The 21,014-nt window shown below is 30.6% G+C and overlaps 1 protein-coding gene across 4 annotated transcripts in view; it reads left to right on the top strand.

Annotated features, from left to right (window-relative positions):
- Window positions 1-21,014, top strand: part of LOC115885236 (ral GTPase-activating protein subunit beta) — a 40,003-nt gene that overhangs the window by 5,809 nt on the left and 13,180 nt on the right. The window contains exons 9-19 of one of the 4 annotated variants that reach the window (XM_030904074.1): window positions 5,209-5,376; window positions 11,159-11,260; window positions 11,496-11,633; window positions 12,930-13,152; window positions 13,638-13,760; window positions 13,876-14,054; window positions 16,102-16,311; window positions 16,851-16,952; window positions 18,296-18,436; window positions 18,724-18,905; window positions 19,749-19,972. In XM_030904074.1, the coding sequence (XP_030759934.1) occupies window positions 5,209-5,376; window positions 11,159-11,260; window positions 11,496-11,633; window positions 12,930-13,152; window positions 13,638-13,760; window positions 13,876-14,054; window positions 16,102-16,311; window positions 16,851-16,952; window positions 18,296-18,436; window positions 18,724-18,905; window positions 19,749-19,972 (1,792 nt within the window). The remainder of the gene's footprint in view (window positions 1-5,208; window positions 5,377-11,158; window positions 11,261-11,495; window positions 11,634-12,929; window positions 13,153-13,637; window positions 13,761-13,875; window positions 14,055-16,101; window positions 16,312-16,850; window positions 16,953-18,295; window positions 18,437-18,723; window positions 18,906-19,748; window positions 19,973-21,014) is intronic. The other 3 variants (XM_030904075.1, XM_030904076.1, XM_030904077.1) reach the window with 3 other exon arrangements.

Genomic DNA, 21,014 nt, shown 5'->3' on the forward strand with positions numbered 1-21,014 from the left:
CCTCTGTTGTCGAGCAGGGGTAAACATTTTTCTGAAGAAATGAAGCGCGATAACACTATGACCAATCAGACCGCTTTCAGATGATCGTATCAACGACAGATGACAGATGCATGAAAATCCGCATTTTATATGTACAGGGTGTCCCACTAAGAATAGCTCTCGGCTGTATCTCGGAAAGTATTAGCCGTAGGGGCTGCGTAAAAAAATATTTATAACTAAAGAGGCTATGAGAAATTGCTGGAAATTATTTTCAAGTTTGTAGAAGGACCACTAGGGGGCGCCACTGCAACAAAAAATAAGAAAATGGAGTTTTTACACAATTTTGCCTAGATAAGGTGTACCATAAGTAACAGCTTCTTAATCTTCAGTAAATTTGGAATATTTTTTGTTAGAGCCATTTTCCCTTATCTACCAAAATAAAGTGGTGGGGGAAGGTTAGATCTCTTTTTATTTAAATATTAATAATTCTCGACTGGATGATCAGAATCATACAAACGTTATCTTACTCTATATTATACCATATAAACAATAATAATAAGTTTTTGAACATAGACGCTAGGGGGCGTTGTTGATTTCTTTTTCAAAATGCCAACAACTTCAACTACTTCAAATAATAAAAGCAATAAAAAACGCTGCTAAGGCTATCAAAATGTTGATCTAATAACAATTTGACGTTTACACTATTACGTCAAAAGCAACTTTTTTCCAAAGCCTACCATGATTTCACTGAATCATCGTTTCTTGTCCACTGATATTAATATCTTAATTATTAGATATTAGTACCTTTGGTATTATGGTATTCTGGTATTTCGTCGATTTTAAAATAAACTAACTGTTTATATCTTATTTTTGTTAGAATGGGCATAATCAAGAGGGCTACTGACACCGTGTTGTAAAAATAAGGTAATTAAAGGCTTATTTTTTGGTATTTATTATAATTTTGCTAATATCTTCGGTTTGAAAGAAGATATCAAGATGCGGTTTTCGCTGACTTTTTAAGCTTTTACTACTCTTTCCGATCAGCTAAAATTACATATACTATTGCATTTAATTTTTTTGAAAAAACGCGCAATGTTTGTTAAATTGTAAGACAACGCCCCCTAGCGTCTATGTTCAAAAACTTATTATTATTGTTTATATGGTATAATATAGAGTAAGAAACGCTCTTTTAAACGAGCCCTCGTTTGTTGGATTCTGATCATCCAGTCCAGAGTTATTAATATTTAAATAAAAAGAGATCTAACCTTCCCCCGCCACTTTATTTTGGTAGATAGGGGAAAATGGCTCTAACAAAAAATATTCAAAATTTACTGAAGATTAAGAAGCTATTACTTATAGTACACCTTATATAGGCAAAATTGTGTAAAAACTCCATTTTCTTATTTTTTGTTGCAGTTGCGCCCCCTAGCGGTCGTTCTACAAACTTGAAAATAGTTTCCAGCAATTTCTCGTAGCCTCTTTAGCTATAAATATTTTTTTCCGCAGCCCCTACGGCTAATACTTTCCGAGATACAGCCGAGAGCTATTCTTAGTGGGACACCCGGTACAATTTAGCTGAAAGATGTAATTAATTAAATGAATTATTTGAATAATCTATTATTTACTTTCATAAGTGAAAATGTTAAATATTTCGTATAGCAAACGTCAAACAAAGTTGGGAGCACGTTTTTGTTTTGGTTAACAGATGTTAATTGATGTTAATGTAAATTATTACTAGATTAAAGGTTACTTTATTCGTATTTTTTGATTAGTTGTTATTTACTCATCAGTTATTACCAATACCTAAGGTAGATATGGGTAATAAAACTTTATGATGAAAATTCTAATTAGTAAATCGCCATAAATTATCTTCAAGTTCGAAAAATGTCCGCCAGGATTCGCATCTGTTAATATTAGAAAGATATTGCTGTTTCAAAATAAAATACCGCCACAATTCCGCTATTAGAGCAAACTTGGAGCAAACGTTATTTTGTCAAGTTGGTTTGATAACGCTAAGACCTACGCTAAACGCTAGAAATAAAAATATCTCGACAGCGCCAAGATGCGACTGTCCTTATTACATTCTGAACGCGGCCGAACGCAAGCCGTGGTCAACGAACTTTCCGTCCACGATACGTCTCCCGTTCGCTGTTTTAGCCGGTGGGTGATGCGGTTTTTTAAACACATCTCGTTCGCGGTATAAAATAAAAAATATCGCGGCGCGTCGCGATAATCGAATCTGAGTGCTGTAAAATAGAAATAATTTTGCAATCATCTTTCAGTTCTATGGTCTATTCAGAAAAATTAAAAACTATTGAAGAAGGACATCCAAAGCATATTTTCAATATTCTGTTGATATTTCAATATTAACACTAAATTAATCGTGCATTCGTCATCTTAGTGAAAATTTTTATAAAAGTGAACGCTGGTTATGTGGTTGTAAGGCACTCAATAAACTTTTTTGTTGGCCTTGTCTACTATTTTATCTAACAGATCACAGCTTTATTTTTTTTACCTAAATTTAGTCCTTTTTTTAAATTGGTTTGATTATTTTTTTAACCTGTTACATTTTTTGTATACTTATTTTATTTTTGTAACAAAATTAAAGACTGTAATAAAAGAGAAAGAAACTTTATTGTGTTGGTAATATGATAGTTGCACTTACTTAACGGTAATCGCAAAAAATTTTCCCACGCACGTCATCAATCATATCTAAATTGACACTAAAGCCTCTATAAACCTGACTAAATAAAATTTTGGCAAAAATGTTTAAATTTGTTGTTTAATTTAAGGTACTGAGCAGCTCTTCATTTTATATTATAGAGCAAATGATTGTAATAGATATTTTATTTAGTTTAATTAAAAAAATCAAAAATTAGTTTAGAGCGATTTTTATCATCGCGATCAGTAAGGTTGTCTTTTATTATTTGATAATTATCATGTCAGTCATTATTTTGTATAATATTGTGTTGTTGTTGAATCTTTGGGAGTAATTCTCGTTTTTTTATCGATTTTTATAGTCTTTTTTTTTAAATTGTACTTTTAAGCACAAAGTTCTTTCAAGGACTAAATTTTCGAGTTTTTATATTGAATTTCTTGAAATTGTGCGTTGAAGATTTAAACAGTCGCAGCAAAGAGCTTGTAGCTTTCCTGATTAACTATTTTGAACGAGAACTTGACAATAAAAGTCCTTTCTTACCCTTGACTGCAGAGAAGTAAGTTTGATTGGTAAACACATTATACCACCACAGATTAAGTATACTATATGTATACAGATAAAAATCTTAATCTTATCCCTAATTCGTGGTACGAAAATTGTTTTTTATGACGATGTGCAAACGAGTAAAATTTCCTGTGCGCAAAAATAAACTCGTGTAAAATAACAATAAACAGCGTAATAGAGAGATATCGCTAAACCGAATAGCGTGCATGGACGTTAATAAGGCCAGGTGTTATTTCCTTTACGTGAGGTGGTATTAGGTATTAACTCTCTTCATTTATAGTTATCGGATCGGAAAGAATTCTGTTCGCGTCGCGTCCGCTATTTAAACTTAACCTAACTTTGAATTTAAAACTTTGAAATTGTTTTGTTTACTAGGTATTTTAAAACTAAATGGCTAAAGTGCTTATTTCCAGTGCTTTATTTTTCAACGTCTGCCAGTGGGTTTAGAGCAACAAGCAACAAATTCTCTTAGAAGGGCTAAGTCGTCATCTGCTAACTGCCTAAACCTCTTTATAGGTTCTTTAATATTTGAAGAGGCGGAATCCATATTTTGAGCCATATTTATTTAATTAAAACTAATCCCAGCTACTTATATATCAAATTACCTAATAAAACTAAAGTAATAATTCAAAACAATTCAAACAACCGGCCGGCCCCGGTTGTCAAATACCCGCACATACCCATTTAAGCAATTTTTAAACGTTATTTAGAAATAGCGCTTGGTGTAATTGATCCGCAAATTACGTCAGGCGATAACGTTATTAGCGGGCGTTGCGTTAAAAATTGACTCGCGCATATCGTAACCTGTGTCGTAACCATGATAAGGTACGCGTAAATACTGCATGACGCTATTCGGTTTTGCGATATCTCTCTAATAACTGTGGCGGTCAGGCGCTGTGCACAGTTTTAGAGGCCATAAGTGGGCGTGCTATGTACGCAAACTAGTAACCTAACTAGTGCCCGATTCCGAAAATTGGAACCACGAAAAACAATAAAGAAAAAACAAAGATTATAATCTGTATAATCTGTGATACCACTTTCAAAGTTATTTCTACTTATTTCGATTTGGAGCGAGTAGCTGCTGCCCTAAATTTACACATTTCTACTGTGAGTGTTAGTGACTACTGTTAATAAATAAACATAAATAATAAATAAATTAATTACTAAGATATTAATTATTAAATTAAAAATAAAACATAAAAAAATGATATAATAAATATATTAAAAAATGTCTATACCTATGTGGCGGATTCATCTCCAAAAAAATCCTATATGGGTTTTCGCCAATGCAAGAAAATCTACAATCTCTGTGTTAATCCAACGGAAACTACTTATCAGCACAGTTCAGTTTACAGATAAAAATGACATTAATGTCATTTTAACAGAACGTCAACGGTTTTTAAAAGCTAAAGTGTTCTCGAATAGGTGAATTTAAATATTTTAAATCGTTTTTTTTTTCTTTATTCTTTGTTTTTTTTTTTGCTTCCGACGACAGAAAGAGATAAACTTTCCGAAACGTTAAGCATTTTTTTGTTTGGTTTGGTTAGGCAAATTTGTTTATCTGTAAACTTAACTGCTGACAAGTAGTTTCCCTTGGATTAACACAGCAATGTTTACAAAAAATAACTAATTTATTTTGTAGATTTTCTTGTTTCACAATTTTACATTAAGATTCATCTCATAAATTAATCACACTCTGGCAGTGTGATTAATTTATGAGGTGAATTTCATCTCACTATCACGTGCATCGGAAATTGTTTTGCTATTACTTTATATTACATCCCCTTGTATGACACCACACTGCGCACAAACAATGATGAACTTTATATATAATGAAAATAACTGTCAAAAAATCCTGTGTTTGTAACTGCAATATTGCTATGAAATAGCGCAACATTGTTTGACGTTCTGGCTATAGACCTTTTCGCTTAACCAACAACCCCCTCAGCGCATCTTGACTTGTTGTTTTTGTTGTCGGTCACCTTTCTTCTTCTACCGCAATGTAGGCATCGCACCGCCCATCTGGTGGGACACGATGGTGATGGGAACGAGCACGGAGAAATCGCGCGGCGAGGCACCGCCCCCACCCCTAATCACCGCCCACTCGCCCACGCCGCCCGCTCAAAGGCGACTGGCCAAAAGTTTTAGCGTTGCACAGTCTTCCGTATCTAAGGGTTAGGATCAACGTATATACTCTTTATTTTAGTGCTTTTATATGGGTTAAGTCCGTCTGCCACGTTTTTTTTGCGGTTGTCTGAGCGTGCTCTGATTTTAAATTATTTCGACAGTCGAAATCAATATTAAAAAATTAATTGTGACCATGTGTGGCATTTTTGGACACATTTTAGGTAATGTTTCTAATAATCGTGTCTCTGTTTCGTGACACAAAATGGAAACGGCATGCCACAAATGGGAAACATTTTCAAAACCTATATATTCTATATGGCTTTATTACATGTGTTTCAATGTGGTGGCACTAGCCTTTCGTGAAATGTTTCGACGCGGAATCGAAACTTTTAGAGGGAATGTTTCGAAACATTTTCTGCAATTTGTGTCCAAGAAGTTCCCGTTTTCGGCAGGCACTGTTTCTAAATGTGAAGAAAAAAAATACCAAACTAAAATAGTATACGTCGTCTGTGGGGGAATTTCAAAATGAAAACAACCATCAACAATGTCTACCACCGCCATAATGTTTTTGTCTTAAAATCTTTGTTTTTAGGTTTTCTCTCGCACAAAAAATGTCTGACAAAATAAAATTCATCGTTTAATTTAATAATGTACTTTCATATTTTTAATGCGCCTTCTATACAGGGTGTTTCAAAACAAATGCGAAAAACTTCAGGGGGTGATTCCTTGTTCAAAATAAAGGGTAGTTTGCTTCATAAACGTTGGGTCAAAAGTCAACCATTAGGGAGATATTGCGGTACAAAGATGGCGGAAAAATAATGTTTTTATTTTTTATCTTGAAAACGAAAAGAGATAGACTAATAAAATTTTATGGAAGCATTACTGTTGTGAAAGCACACTTTCTGGTAATTTTTTCACTTTTTTAAAATGAGTGGAAGGTGTTGAAATAAACTACCCCATTCATTCTTGTTAACGAAATTTAAAGAAAAATCTTATCAAACACATGCAAAAAAATTAATTTGGATAGTTTAGTTTGTTTAAAAACTTTTTTATCTCTTGTATTTTTTTGATAAAACTCACCGATTTGAAATTAAAAAATAAAATGTAAAGCATTACATGTCAGGACAAAAAACCTTTTCTGATAAAGAATCTAGTGGGCTGCTGTAATTTTTTTAGGAAAAAATCTAGTCGGCCGCTGTTACTTTTTAAGATGTTCCTAATATTATTTTATTTGACATTACTCTACTGCAATACGTTATTATCTAGATGATTATTATTATCGTTATTATCATAGATTCTTAATCTAAAATGTTTTTGTCCTGACATGTAATGCTTTACATTTTATTTTTTAATTTCCAATCGGTGAGTTTTATTAAAAAACACAAGAGGTAAAAAAAAGTTTCTAAACAAACTGAACTATCCAAATTAAAGCATTTGCATGTGTTTGATAAGATTTTGCTTTAAATTTCGTTAACAAGAATGATAGGGTAGTTTATTTCAACCCCTTCCACTCATTTAAAAAAGTAAAAAAATTACCTGAAAGTGTGTTTTCATAACAGTAATGCTTCCATAAAATTTCATTAGTCTATCTCTTTTCGTTTTCAAGATAAAAAATAAAAACATTATTTTTCCGCCATCTTTGTACCGCGATATCTCCCTAATGGTTGACTTTTGACCCAACGTTTATAAAGCAAACTACCCTTTATTTCGAACAAGGAATCACCCCCTAAAGTTTTTCGCATTTGTTTTGAAACACCCTGTATATCATTATTTGTTGCTACAAAATATTTTTATTTGAAATATAGATTTTTATTTCTATATTATCATGGTTCTGAAAATAAAAATATATAAATTAATGTAAGTAGGACGCGTTCTTATGAGTTTAGAAGCTCAACAACCGAAAAAACATATTTTTAGTTAAAAACGCTATTATTAACAAACATGGCGGAATTTTAATTCATTATTTTATAAAATTGACATGGAGTTGGACACATATCATCTACATTATATCATATTTGTATCTAAAAAGAGAGAAACTGGTGTTTCGAAAATGAATAAATGGAAACATTGTTTCCAAAATGTTTCGATTTAACGATCTCTGTGTAGAAATTTCGAACTAGTCACCTGTCAACAACGCCAATCAAAAGTTCTGATCAAAATAATTAATACATTTTTATTTGCATAACACAATTAAAACATAAAAACATGTATTGCATTGTGGAAAAAAGAGAAAGAAACGTTTGCTGTTAACATTTTCATTCGGTCTCCTGTTGGGTATGGCTAGTGGCTGTTATTACTATTTATTCCTAATACAAATCATCTCTATAATGTGTATAATAAATAATTATAAAATCGCATAAGAAAAATATCTATATTTGCACTCACCATATGTTCTTCCTTCTGCTTTTTTAATTATAGTACTATAAAAACTTGCGAAATGCTCAAATGCAAAAACGAAATCCAAACAATAAAGTAAGGTTATGTTCTCATATTTTAACAGAATATCAAATAAATTATGGAAACTTTTCAGGCACAGAACGGGTACAAAATCTGTAAATGTGAGCCACTTCTGTTTCTTAAAAGTTTTGAAAAATTTGTGATACTAAGATCTTTATTGTTATAGCTTATGTAGCTAAACCGTATTTTGCTAAGATGTTTCGAAACAAAAAGCGATTTATGTTACGAACCATATGTACCAAAAATGTGACGAAACTGTATCGCAATGTTTCTCAGCAGAGATTTTGTATCTAAAAATACTACATTATTAGAGAGAGACGTTGCCGAACAACTTGTTATACCGAGTGTTTCTCAATAGTAGCTCACCATAACGACAATTTGACTCAAAATACCAAATGTGTGGTACTAAATTATTTGTAAAAAATGCTTTTTTCCAAATATGCTAAGGAGCGGAAAAAATGGAGATATGATTAAAAATACGATTTGGGCATCTTTTAACCGACCAGAACAAGACACTAAAAACATTAAACGATCAAATCTATTTTGCCAAGGCTCTTTGATTAAAAATTAGTGTTTATAACACAGCCTCTAAATTGAAATTTAAAATACGATTTTTTTAGAGCAAAAATGTCAAAAGTTATTATTCAGATAAGATTCAGAGATTCAAAACAAAGTAACTTTTAATTAAATAAAGAATCGCATTTTTAAGCAAACTTTATTTATTAAATACCTAAAACTTACAATTTTATCTGTTAAACAGCATCTTCTTCTAGCTAATAATAAGGAGCCTAAAATTTCAAGGCAGAAAATTTCATAAAAATTGTGATTCCGTCTCTCACAAATAATAATAACAACTGTCGAAATGATTTAGAATATCAGGATGATGATTCAGTATTACTGTATCACTGTATTTTATCACTGTAATCACACATTCAAGTATCAAATAGGAAAAAAAAATCAATATACGAAACTATACAGGGTTGTTCACCACATACGACACAGAGTATTGTAGCTAAACGATTAGATTTTTACAAATTGTAAGTTTTGGGTTTGTTGAAGGACTATTAGAGCTACAATTTAAAAATATTTTTACAAGATACAGAGTGTTCCAAATAAATAAAAAATATCAAAGTTGTATTTTTTTAAATGGAACACCCTGTATATTATTGCATTTTTAGTTTCTACGATTAAAATAAAGGTAAATTTGATTAAGGTTTATTACACTTAAACCTTACCGTTTTTGAAATATTTTCAATTTTGCGAAATTGCAGTATAAATTTTAAGGCTTCATTTCTCCGAGGATATCAAAGTTTTTAATACTAAATATTTACTGAAGTTTATTTATCGATCAGTTATTGTGTTGCAATAATAATAATTATTCTACCTTATACAGAGTGTCTAAAATTTTATTTTAAATAATTACTAGCTTTAAACGGCAATAACTTATTTACATTAAATAGAACACCCTGTATATTTTATGAGAATCAGATGCACAATTTAATTTTCTATCAAATTGTATTATACCACTTCTTACCTATTCCTTCAAGTTTTCGTAGAAAATGCATTTTCTTATAATTTAGACCTCATCTATCAATATACCCATGGAATATTGACATTTTAGGTTGTTTTTAAAACAACAAATGTACAAAATGTACAGGCTAGTAATATTATCGTTTTTAGTAAAACAATAATATTACTAGCCCATTTGTATTCAAAAAGAAAACTATTTAAATTTTTATAAAAGAGTATACCATTAATTAAATATACCACCAGTATTTCCGCCCAAATACTAATTAACTACATACTTAATTGTGTTCGTTAATAAATTATTCTAAATAAATGTGGATTTGAATCAAAAATCAATATAATAATAAGTTATAAAAATGAACATCTCTGTTGTTATAAATAGGCATTTGTCGAAAAATGAAATATAATTTTTAAGGTGTTACTTTTTACCACACTGTCTAATACACATACATAATTCAGCTTTTTAGTATTTGGAGCAATTATTATTAATCAACGCAAACGGTCAATTAATGTAGTTTGAATACTGGAATCATATTAATTGGTCCTTTTTAACAAATATTTAAACAGTTTTTTTAATGAAATAAACGAACTATATCGACAATATTAGTATCTATACTCTTTAAAAATTTGGTACATCTTTAAAATTAATCTAAAATGTCAGTATTCCATGGGTAGGTATATTGATAAATGAGTTCTAAATTACAAGAAAATGCATTTTCTACGGAAACTTGAAGAGATAGGTAAAAAATGGTATAATACAATTTGATAGACAATTAAATTGTGCATCTGATTCTCATAAAATATACAGGGTGTTCCATTTAAATTAAACAAATTATTGCCGTTTAAAGCTAGTAATTATTTAAAATTAATTTTTAGACACTCTGTATAAGGTAGTAAAGTTTTTATTATTGCAACACAATAACTGATCAATAAATAAACTTCAGTAAATATTTAGTAATAAAAACTTTGACATCCTCGGAGAAATGAAGCCTTAAAATTTATACTGCAATTTCACAAAATTGAAAATATTTCAAAAACGGTAAGGTTTAAGTGTAATAAACCTTAATCAAATTTACCTTTATTTTAAGCGTAGAAACTAAAAATGTAATAATATATAGGGTGTTCCATTTAAAAAATACAACTTTAATATTTTTTATTTATTTGGGACACTCTGTATTTTGTAAAAATATTTTTAAATTGTAGCTCTAATAGTCCTTCAACGAATCCAAAACTTACAATTTGTAAAAATCTAGTCGTTTAGCTACAATACTTCGTGTCGTATGTGGTGAACAACCCTGTATATAGAAATAAGAATATACTTTCCTATGTGTATAATTGTAGATAACTGTACAGAAAATGTGAGCAGATAAGGAAAATACTCTATTTTGATTCTATTCGCACAATTTTAATAGCAACAATTCTATTAATAATTTTTATATTGTTTATTTTTATGAATTATATGATATTTCCGCTAGTAGATATTTTTTTTTTATATTAATATAATTTGCACATTTTGATTGGAAAAAATTTACACCTATATTTTTCACACTTTTTGCACTTGAAGAACACTTATTTTCTATTTTTATTCACTTGTAGATTATACACATTCACACTTTTTGCTTAATTGAAATATTTTATAATAAGCAATAGTTCTGTATTTATACCATATTATAAATATTTAAATCGATATTTTTTATTTGTAGATGTAACTAATCCACATATTTTCGTTTTTTACATCATAAAAAACTTTTTATATTTATTATGTGCTTTCACAAATTTGTTGTTGCGCATTTATAGGCTGTATCCTAATGATTATTTTATTAATATTCTCTATTCAACACTTAGGTATCCCAAAATCGTCCCTAATAGGTCTGACGACAAGTAGAACCTCTGTAGTACCCGTTACAACACCAAATAGTGGTCCCTCTTCAACAAGCAGTGTTTCATGTTAGTAAAACTCTCTGTACATCTTTTTTCTCGTAGTTTAAACTTGGTTTAAACCATCAGAAATAAAAATGAACCTTATTAACATTAAATAATAGTAGATTTTATAGTTATTTTTCAATATATAAAAGCATACCTAGTTATTAGTTGTATGACTATTAATCAATTATTATTATTAATAAATTTACAGGAAATACATTATGGTACTTTTTTAGTATAATTTACGGTATTATTACAGCTTTGACGTCATTTGGTACAGATTCCAAGGTAGTTCTGGCTCCAGGGCGACCAAAATGTAATACTATATTACATTTGTTTGGGGAGTGGCTTTTTGAGGCTGCATTTATAGGGTGTGACTTAAATACCCAGCATAGTCGTGAGTATTTGATTATTATGTGTGTTTTTTATTGCTTTTTTACCAACTTTATTTGCCTTGTTATGAGCTTTCTAAAAATATAAGGTAAAAAATACATTATTTGACAACATAGGTTTAAATTAGGTAGTAAAAACAACCAAATAATTTATTCGACGTTAAATTTTGGTTATTTGCTACGCTAGTTTCTTTGTGTGAAATTATTGCATATTGTATCAATAATATCAATTGTCAACTCTGATTGACAGCCTGATATCTAAATGCTGCACAAGTTCATTTTCAGTGTATTTTCTTAAGATAATACGATGGAAAGTAGAATTGTCTAATTAAATTAATTTAAATAAAATAATAATACTCTTTTAAACTAAGTTGATTTATGTTAAAAAATTAAATAATGCATTTTTTTACTTCATTTATGATAATAAGTATAGAGTATTGAAAGTTCATAACAAGGCAACCTAATTAAAAATATAATATACAGCATGCCCCATTTAAAATATATATACAGGGTGAGTCTTAAATACATAAGTGCAAATATTTTCAGGGGTGGTATATTTCGACCCAGGAACACGTCTATGAGTTTTTTTCGCAAAAAAAGATGTTGAAAATCGTGCATTTTCTTTTAAATTTCCCTGTATATTTTTGGAAAACTTTTTAGAACTGCCTGTTCACCGTAAATTTTCCTACGGTATAATTTCTTAAACTTTAATATTACCGTAGTTACAGCTTTACTCCATGATTACGGCACTAAAAGGGATGCAAATACAGAAAAAATCCAGTGGCTCTCAATTTTTTTTTCAAAATCATTTTTTTTTTAAATTTTCAAACTTAAATAACTCGGTTATTTTGGACTTATCTGAAAAAATGGTAAAGGGAAAATATGTATCTTTTATCAAGATCTACTAGCCCTGAAAATATTTGCACTTATTTAAGACTCACCCTGTATATATTTAAAAAAAATAGGTACGCCACTGGGTTCTACGTAAAAACTCTATGGGACTCAGTTTTTACCTCTTTGATAAGGTATAAGATAACCAAGATGCGAATGGGGTTGAAAAATTCGCCCTGTATTTCAGAAACCAAGAGAGCTAGGAATCTTCTGTATGTAGCAATTTTAATTTCCTAAAAAAGCATCTTTGTATCCCTACTCATAAATGAGAAACCCGAAAAACACACAAAATGGGACAGCCTGTACATTTAATTCAATGAAACATTATTTTTTATGTCAATTTTCGATGTCACTATGTTTTGATTGTCCATACACATCTCTAATAACTTATTTTTATTCACTTTTTCTAGGTCAATCGAGTGGCTCATTTAAAAGACCCAACTCTATGGTTCTGGACAGTACAAAGAGTTCCCTGAGTTACTCACAGCCCAGCTCTCTGTCAGACACTGAGATGCCTCCCGGATTGACAATAGATAAGTACGAAAGCGGTAAAGCGGAAGCTTTGGGTGCTTTGTGCAGGATATTCTGCGCTAAGAAGACTGGAGAGGAAATATTACCAGTTTATTTAGCAAGGTATTGCTCTGAAACTTCTATTGTGTTCATTGTAATTTATACAAAAATCTAGGTACTTCTGTAGTACTTTAATTAATTCCTAGAGGAGGTCTACCTTTGTCTCATAGGAAAATAAGGGTTGTTATTGACTAGATAGAATGATATGATAATTGTAAAAAAATAATTCGTAGTATAGTCTGTACAAAAATCGCTCAACGTTACGTCAGCATTAGTTTACCTAATATCCGTTTTAAGGTATGTCTGAGATCAGTTCATATTGTTTAAAAAATTTCAAGTACGTTCCAAAATTACTTATTAAGCGCGTTCCGAGTTTATAAATTTTAAATAGCTATGCTAGAACTTTATTCATTTTAGTTGTGTTTTGATTTATAATTTTAGAGTATGACAATATATGAAATAACGTTGATCTATGACTGTACAGACTTTACTTTGTGAAAAGGTTTTTTTTTGAAGAAAAAGTTCAAAAAAATCTAACATACTTTTAGGTTCTACATGGCTGTTTTTCAAGGTTTGAAAAGTGCGACGAATTCTAAAGAATGTGGAGAATGCATGGTTGCCATTTTAATGAATTCTACAGATATATTTAGCTTGGATTTAGATGGAGTAAGGTGAGTATGTTTAGATCTCTGTGTAGGGCAGAGTTAATACTTTTTTCAAGAATTAATCATATTTAATTAATAAAAACTACAAATTTTATCTCAAACGAATTTATTACCTTTTTAGGACTTTAATACCTGCCTATATATCGGCTCTTGAAATCGTTTTGCCTGACAAGGATTTGAAAATAAGTGGAAACGTCAACAAAGTTGAACTGCGTAGAGCTGCTATTCATCTCTTGCTGTCGATATTAGTTTTACCGTTGCACTTTCAAAATTGCCCTATTAAGGAACTAGTAAACACAGGTAACAAAGAAAATCTATACTAATATATAAAATCCTTAAGTGACTGACATACTGATTAATCACGATCCTGCTTAAACGACTCAACGTAAGAAGCTCAATTTTGGCATACAGGTTGATTCTAGGGTGTAGAGGTTCGATAAGAAGGGATTTTTTTCGAAATTCCAGTTCCAAGAGGGTGAAACCACCCCTCAAATATTACAATATTTTTTATTTAAAAAACGGTCAAGTTTCCGAAAAAAACGCTTAAACACGTATATTTTATTTTGTTTTTTTACATATTTAAGATTTTTTAAAAATGTATACAGGGTGTTTCGAAAAATCTGGTCATTGATTAATCACGATCCTGCTTAAAGCGCTTGACGTAAAAAGCTGATTTTTGGAAAACAGATTGACTTTACGGTGTAGAGGTTCGATAAGAAGGGATTTTTTGAAACTCGAATTCTAAGGGGGTGAAACCATAAAAAAATTAACTAGAAAGAACTGTCAACTCTGTGTTAAATCGTGAAAACACGATACGCCACCGAAAGCCTTCGTTGTTGTCTGGAGAACTAATTTTCCATTTGACAGGTTGACATGATGGTTTCATTTTTATTTCCGTTTCCGGTTATTCAATGGCGGGCCCTCTTTTAGTTTAAATGTATTTTGTACTCTTTCTTATCATAAATAAAACAAACCAAAATTTTATTCAAACATATTTATTTGAAATATGAGACAACGTGACTAAATAAATATAAAAAATAAAGAATTGAATGATTTCTACAGCGATTACATAATTATATGGAATTTTAACGTAAATTAGTAAGGTATAAGCATGACTTACAGTAATTTGTAAATAAATATACGTATTCACAGCCATCAGGGACAGAAAACTGGGGCAGGAACATGAAAACGGGAGCCTTATACAAAACCTGAAAACAGAAAAACAATTTTTTTATACTAAAACTAACAATATAAAAATATCAATAGGTATAAAATATAAATATACTGTTTAAAAAAAGCGTCCATTATTCCCAAAGAGACCTGGCTTATAAATCAAAAAGAAACAAAAAGAGACTTTTAGTCGGATAACATCATCAGATTATCAGTCCGAATTATTGCATTACTGACAATAAATCGCACATACTGGAGATAACTAATATTGGCTATAGTTAAAAATGATCTTACCTTGCTGTAAATTGTTTCCATTTTCAAAAAAATCGCCGATCAAAGAGATTAAACACCATTTTCTTGCATCTAAAAAATGTAAAAACAGTGTTTATTTACTACCTATTTTTCATATACATGGGACATACCTACTACTGCAGAAACGTCATTTTCTCCAGGATTCTTCATGTAATATATATTTTATTTACTTTATTACCTTTTATATTTATAAATTTCAGCCGAAATATTAAATTGAACTTACAAAACGAAACTAAACGGAATGAATTAAAATGGCGTCGAATATTTTCTAATTTGCTCTAGAACAAATCTGAAGTTGTCTCTGACACTGAAATCTGTCAATTCTAAACTGTGAAGTTAGACAATAGTTAGACAAAAACAATGCTGTCCTTGTCTAGGCGACCATACTTGTCGTGAGGAGAATGACAGGAATGACACTAATGACTGTTTCCAATTTTCCTATTTCACTGTCATCCCCCTGATGCTGTCTCTTTAGATGTCAGTTTCGAGTCAATATTTTTTAATTCTCTTTCATGTCGATTGTTGATTGAATTGGTACCAGCAATGGCTCAAAACGAAATAAGTAAATTACCAACAGATATTCAGGCTGAGGCGACAAACGCCATATCCAAATTACTTCCATTTAAATCCCGAATAACTTATGAAAAGGAATACAAACATTTTCAAAAATGGAAGCAATTAAAAAACGTGCGAGAAGAAATAAAGTTTTTAACCTATCCTCGCTGTTAAAGTATCATTTAATCTATCCTTGCGGTTAAAGTACTATTTTATCTACTATTTTTGATAGATATAAGGCAATTTTAACAGTTGCTATGGAAAAAAAAATAATTTTAATGCAATTATTCATTTCTGTTTTGTTTTTTAGGATCAAGTGACAAGGCTGTGTCATTCGCAGTCCTAAAACCAAAACTAATGAATCTACTGATGAACGCACTGCAAATAGAATACGATCCTCAAAATACTCACATGCTGTTAGGAGGACTGATTCTCTGTGTACAAGATTCTGCGCTGTATGAAATAGCGGAACATATAACTCAGCCTGTCAACGAAAGCACATCATATCTTCTGAGCAGCGGTATTTATCTCATTTTTTTTTTCATTTTAGTAGATTATGGAGGTATTTTTACAAGTATTCAAGTATTTTATAATTCCTGTTTGGTTTTAGTAGAAATATTCTTCTTTGTAACATTTGTCACATTCATACTGAATCCGATTGTTTTAAGGTTGTTAAGATAATTTTTGCTATGAGGTACCAATATTATACTATTTTTGTTTTCAATTATTTACTTTAATAATTATTATTAATAATTTTAATATTATTTTTGTTTTGTTCTTTATGTTATAATTTTCAAAACAGGGTTTAGCAAAAATTTAAGTGGAATTTTTTATACCACACATTTACTGAAATAGTAAAAATTGAAGTAGGCTAAAATAACAAACGAAAAACTAATAATATAAATCTCTGTTTTTTTTTAATATCATACATAAGCATATTTCCAGTATTAATTTACTTTATTTGGTTTGTGTTGTTATTACTCTACGTTCATTATTTTGTATTGTTGTTTTTGTTTTTTGCTTTGTTAAATTTGTATTTCTTCGTCATGTGGCTTGTAGCTTCTGACACAGCAAGTACCGTAAGCATGGCTAGCAGTTGTGATCGTTCAGTTACACCAGATCAACGCTCAACATCCGATATTGACTCATTTGCACAAATAGGTATGTTCACTATTCAACTTTTATTACACACACATTTTGAAAATACAATTTTTTTTCATATACCGTACTGGTCACTTTATTTCCGTGGTCTGTATTGTAATGCGTAGGACAGAGATAAATATATATACCCAGTTGACAGGAAGAGAGGCAAAACAAAAAGCGGCATACAGTGTTGCCGGTTCTTACGTGTATAGGCAGGGTTGAAAACTTTACTTTCCAAAAAAAAATATGTTTTTCGTAAATTTTGAAAACCACTGGATCTTTTCTGGACTTTTTTTCTTGTAAATTTAATCTACTACATATGTTGCCATATTATGAAGAAATTCTGTGTTTCTGGGGTCAAAATATACCACCCTTAAAAATATTTGGATTTATTTAAGACCCACTCTGTATATCGACTCAATTTTTTTCTCTTTTTAATACCTTTGATTTTCCATTAAGCTGTCTCCATCGCTGTCTTAAACGTATAGCCAGAGTAAGTAAACCGACGAGTAACGACAGTCCCGTTTTCAATTTTCTTTGCAGCTGCGCGAAATAAGTAGGTTATCTGTCATATGAAGAAGTTGCCACTGTTGCCATTTATCAAATATCTCTATATACTTTATTTCAAGTATACCTGAGGCAACGAATCGTTTTTTTAATTATTTATTAGCTGTAAGCTATTTTATACATTCAAATTTAGAAATAAGGATAAAACATAACAAAAAAATATGTATAAAACTTATTATAATTAATTCCACTTCAAATTATGAGCAATGTATACCATATTTATAGGACCACTTCATAAGTTGAGCAGTTAAATACGTAGTCTATCTGTCAAACACGTCAAAAGAGAGAAAGAAAATTTGGTCCCACCATATCAAAAGAGCCGACGGTTTCTGTCTCTACTCGGCGATCTGCTTACTCTGGTATAGCTTAGTTCGGGTCATGTTGTTAAAAATTCAGAACCGTCCTAAAACTCTACAGTGCATGCGCAGATAAAGAAATCCGCATATGTTCTTCCGCGCATGCGTATCACAGTTCTAGAACTGTTCAGAATCGGTAATAAGATAACCCCGATGTAAGCTATTAATCATCAAAAAAATTGTACTTTACTCATTTGAAATAAAAAAGCAATTTAGAGGATCTTACCAAGCTTCTACACAATTTACTTGGTTTAGTCTGTCATTAACTATTTTTATTTTGATTACTGTGAAAGTAGATTATCAGAGTACTGAGATAAATATAAAAAATAAAACATAACATACCATGCACTGTATGAACTTTATCTTTACCAATGCAAGTTCTTCAAAACTCGAAATCAGTTTTTGTTTTCCAAAACTGATTTCAGAACTGTTTTATAGATTCCGCACATGCTCTATTTGTCAGAGCTACCTACTTGGTATGTCACAGACTAATATCTTCCTGGAAAACAGATCTCAACGTATCTCTAGCAGCGTTAGAATTGCTTGCTGGACTTGCTAGAATCCACATAAAAGAATCAGGTATATTTTTATATGTTTTTTTTTATAACTGATATCCTACTAAACTTGGTTTAACTATACATTGTTAAAATTGGTTTTGACAAATTGAATAATTCGTAACAATAATATAATATTCATTTTTTAATTTCCTTATCTTAAAATTTTTACAATTCATCTAATTTATTACGATATTATTTATTTCTTTATTCGTTTTATTTTTCATGCAGCTAAAAAACTTACAGGTAGTTTTGTATCAAACGCTACTTTTTTGTTTGTTTAAATAATTTTAAAATGTAAAAAATTTTTAGATGCAATGGAATGCAAAAGGGCTGTAAGATGGTTGTGTGATTACATTATTTACCAGTGTTCAAGACCACCACCTTCCCATTCAAAAGATCTGCATTCTACGATTGTGGCGGCTTTTCAGTGTTGTTCAGTGTGGCTCTGTGAACATCCCTATTTGTTGAAAGACAAGGACTGTCTACAAACAGTAAGTAGGATTATCACAAAATTTACAGGGTGTAATATGGGTATTGTATTACTGAAATAAATATACAATATTCAGCTATATGAAAGCTTAGAAATCAAGATAAAGTCTTTCCAACAAATCAGACAACATCCAAAAAATGACAGAATATACAATTTACCCATGAATTAAAATGATACCCAATAACTGTCATAGAACCATAGATAAATGAAACAAGTTTAGATTGGAAAGTGCGCTATTCTTACAACGGTCGCGACCCAAAGCTTTTGATAATTTCGGATCGGTTTGGCTTTTTCCGGAATGTCGCCAAATATTATTTATTCAAATTTATTATTATTGTCTTTTAATTTTATAAATAAAATACAGTGTGTTGCATACAAGAAATTTTATTTTATATAAGGACATGTATGGTGAAATACCTATAAAACATTGGAAACCGACTTTATGCCACGATCCACGATGGATTTTACAGTTCACAGTTCACAACACAGTTTTTTAGTTTTTAATGCCACTTTTTCACAATTATCACGGGTTTGAGTAAGTAAAATTTAAATTAAACTCACAAGATAGCAATAATTACTTTGAGAATGGACGCTTTAAATATTTTTCGGTATTTTTTCAATGAAGGCAGTTTAAATTTTGAAAGATTTTATAGCTTTTGAAGATTCTGATTTTGACAAGAGAAAATTATTTCTTTTATTGTTTTGCGGTTGTTCTTAGCAACCGCTATAGCAGCGCCAGATCGCGTGCAACGGTCGCGACCCAAAACAATTATATATTTTTCCAATCTAAATTTATTTCCTTTGTGGGGCGTTTTGGCAGACTTTATTTCATTTTTTCCAACAGGTTCTTGAAGTTTGCGAGCTGGGAGTGTCGGGAAGTAAATCCGTGGGAAAACCAGGCGAACCAATCAAAATGAAGGAAGAGAAAGAATTAAAACCGGCCTCTATGCGCGTTAGAGATGCAGCAGAAAATCTTCTCACTTGTATTCTGGAACAGGTGGCCTATTTTCCTAACCAGTGTGGTCCGGAATCCATAAGTTCACTACTTAATGAAATCTCTTTATTAAGGTAATTTATAGTCTCTTGTTTAGTGTTTTATTAAACATTTTTGTGATAAATATTACTCATTATTCTGTGGAACGTTCGCAATTAGTGGAATAAATTAGTGGTTTCAATTAGCGTAGAAGTTTGTTCCTTTAATTTCAATGTAAGCATTCAGAACGTCAAAATTAGTGGTAGACATTTTCCATTAGTGGAAAAAGTTATCAAACTTTTAACTTTTGCTCTAATATGCTTCAAAATTTGCGAGAAATGTTATTTCGGCCTTTGATTATCTTCCGTCAAGAGAAATTATGGTTATAAATCAAAAGTTGATTGTTTTATAAGCTAAATATTAGGCTTTCTCTATGGATACAACTGACTACCGCAAGATGTTGCTAGGATATTCTAATAATTTTAATTGTGTTTTTTGATCATTGTGAATGATCATAAACTAAAAAGTATAAAGTGTAATTGAAACGACTAATTTTAGTGGAATAAATTATTATTTAATAAATTATTATCCGGAGTTTTTATGACACCCGTATTTTTTATTTTACTTCAATTTCATCCCATTTTTTTTAAAAAATTAATCAATATTCAGAATTTCAAATTTACACTTTTGCAATCTCTGACGTCACCTATTAAAAGTGTCACGGTTTGCCACCAGGTACAAAGGTAAATAAAAACCATTTTTCTAAATATATTTTAAAGTAGATATAAAATTAATTGTAAAATAAAACTTTAGGAACTTACATTGAAATGATCTTCACAGCAAAATCTCGTACTTTTACTGACATATTGTCTTGCCGCTTCAAACCAGGCTCTTCGACGGCTTTCATCCAAAGGAACAGTTATAAAAACTTTTTCTGGAGAGCCTTCAGAGTTATTTAGACAGCCCTTCACAAAACAAACTTTAACACCTTTCATTACAAATATAATAAAGAGGGAACAATAAAACAAAATCGAAAACTCAAAGTATTTAAAGCCAAACACAAAATACGAATCTAACCTCGAACGCTTCGAATATCCGAACAACTTAGGTAGTGTTTAGTGCTTGGATAAAAATGGC

Source organism: Sitophilus oryzae, unplaced genomic scaffold, assembly GCF_002938485.1.
Source record: "Sitophilus oryzae breed Bouriz unplaced genomic scaffold, Soryzae_2.0 scaffold_378_pilon_pilon, whole genome shotgun sequence".
Lineage (NCBI taxonomy): Eukaryota > Metazoa > Arthropoda > Insecta > Coleoptera > Curculionidae > Sitophilus > Sitophilus oryzae.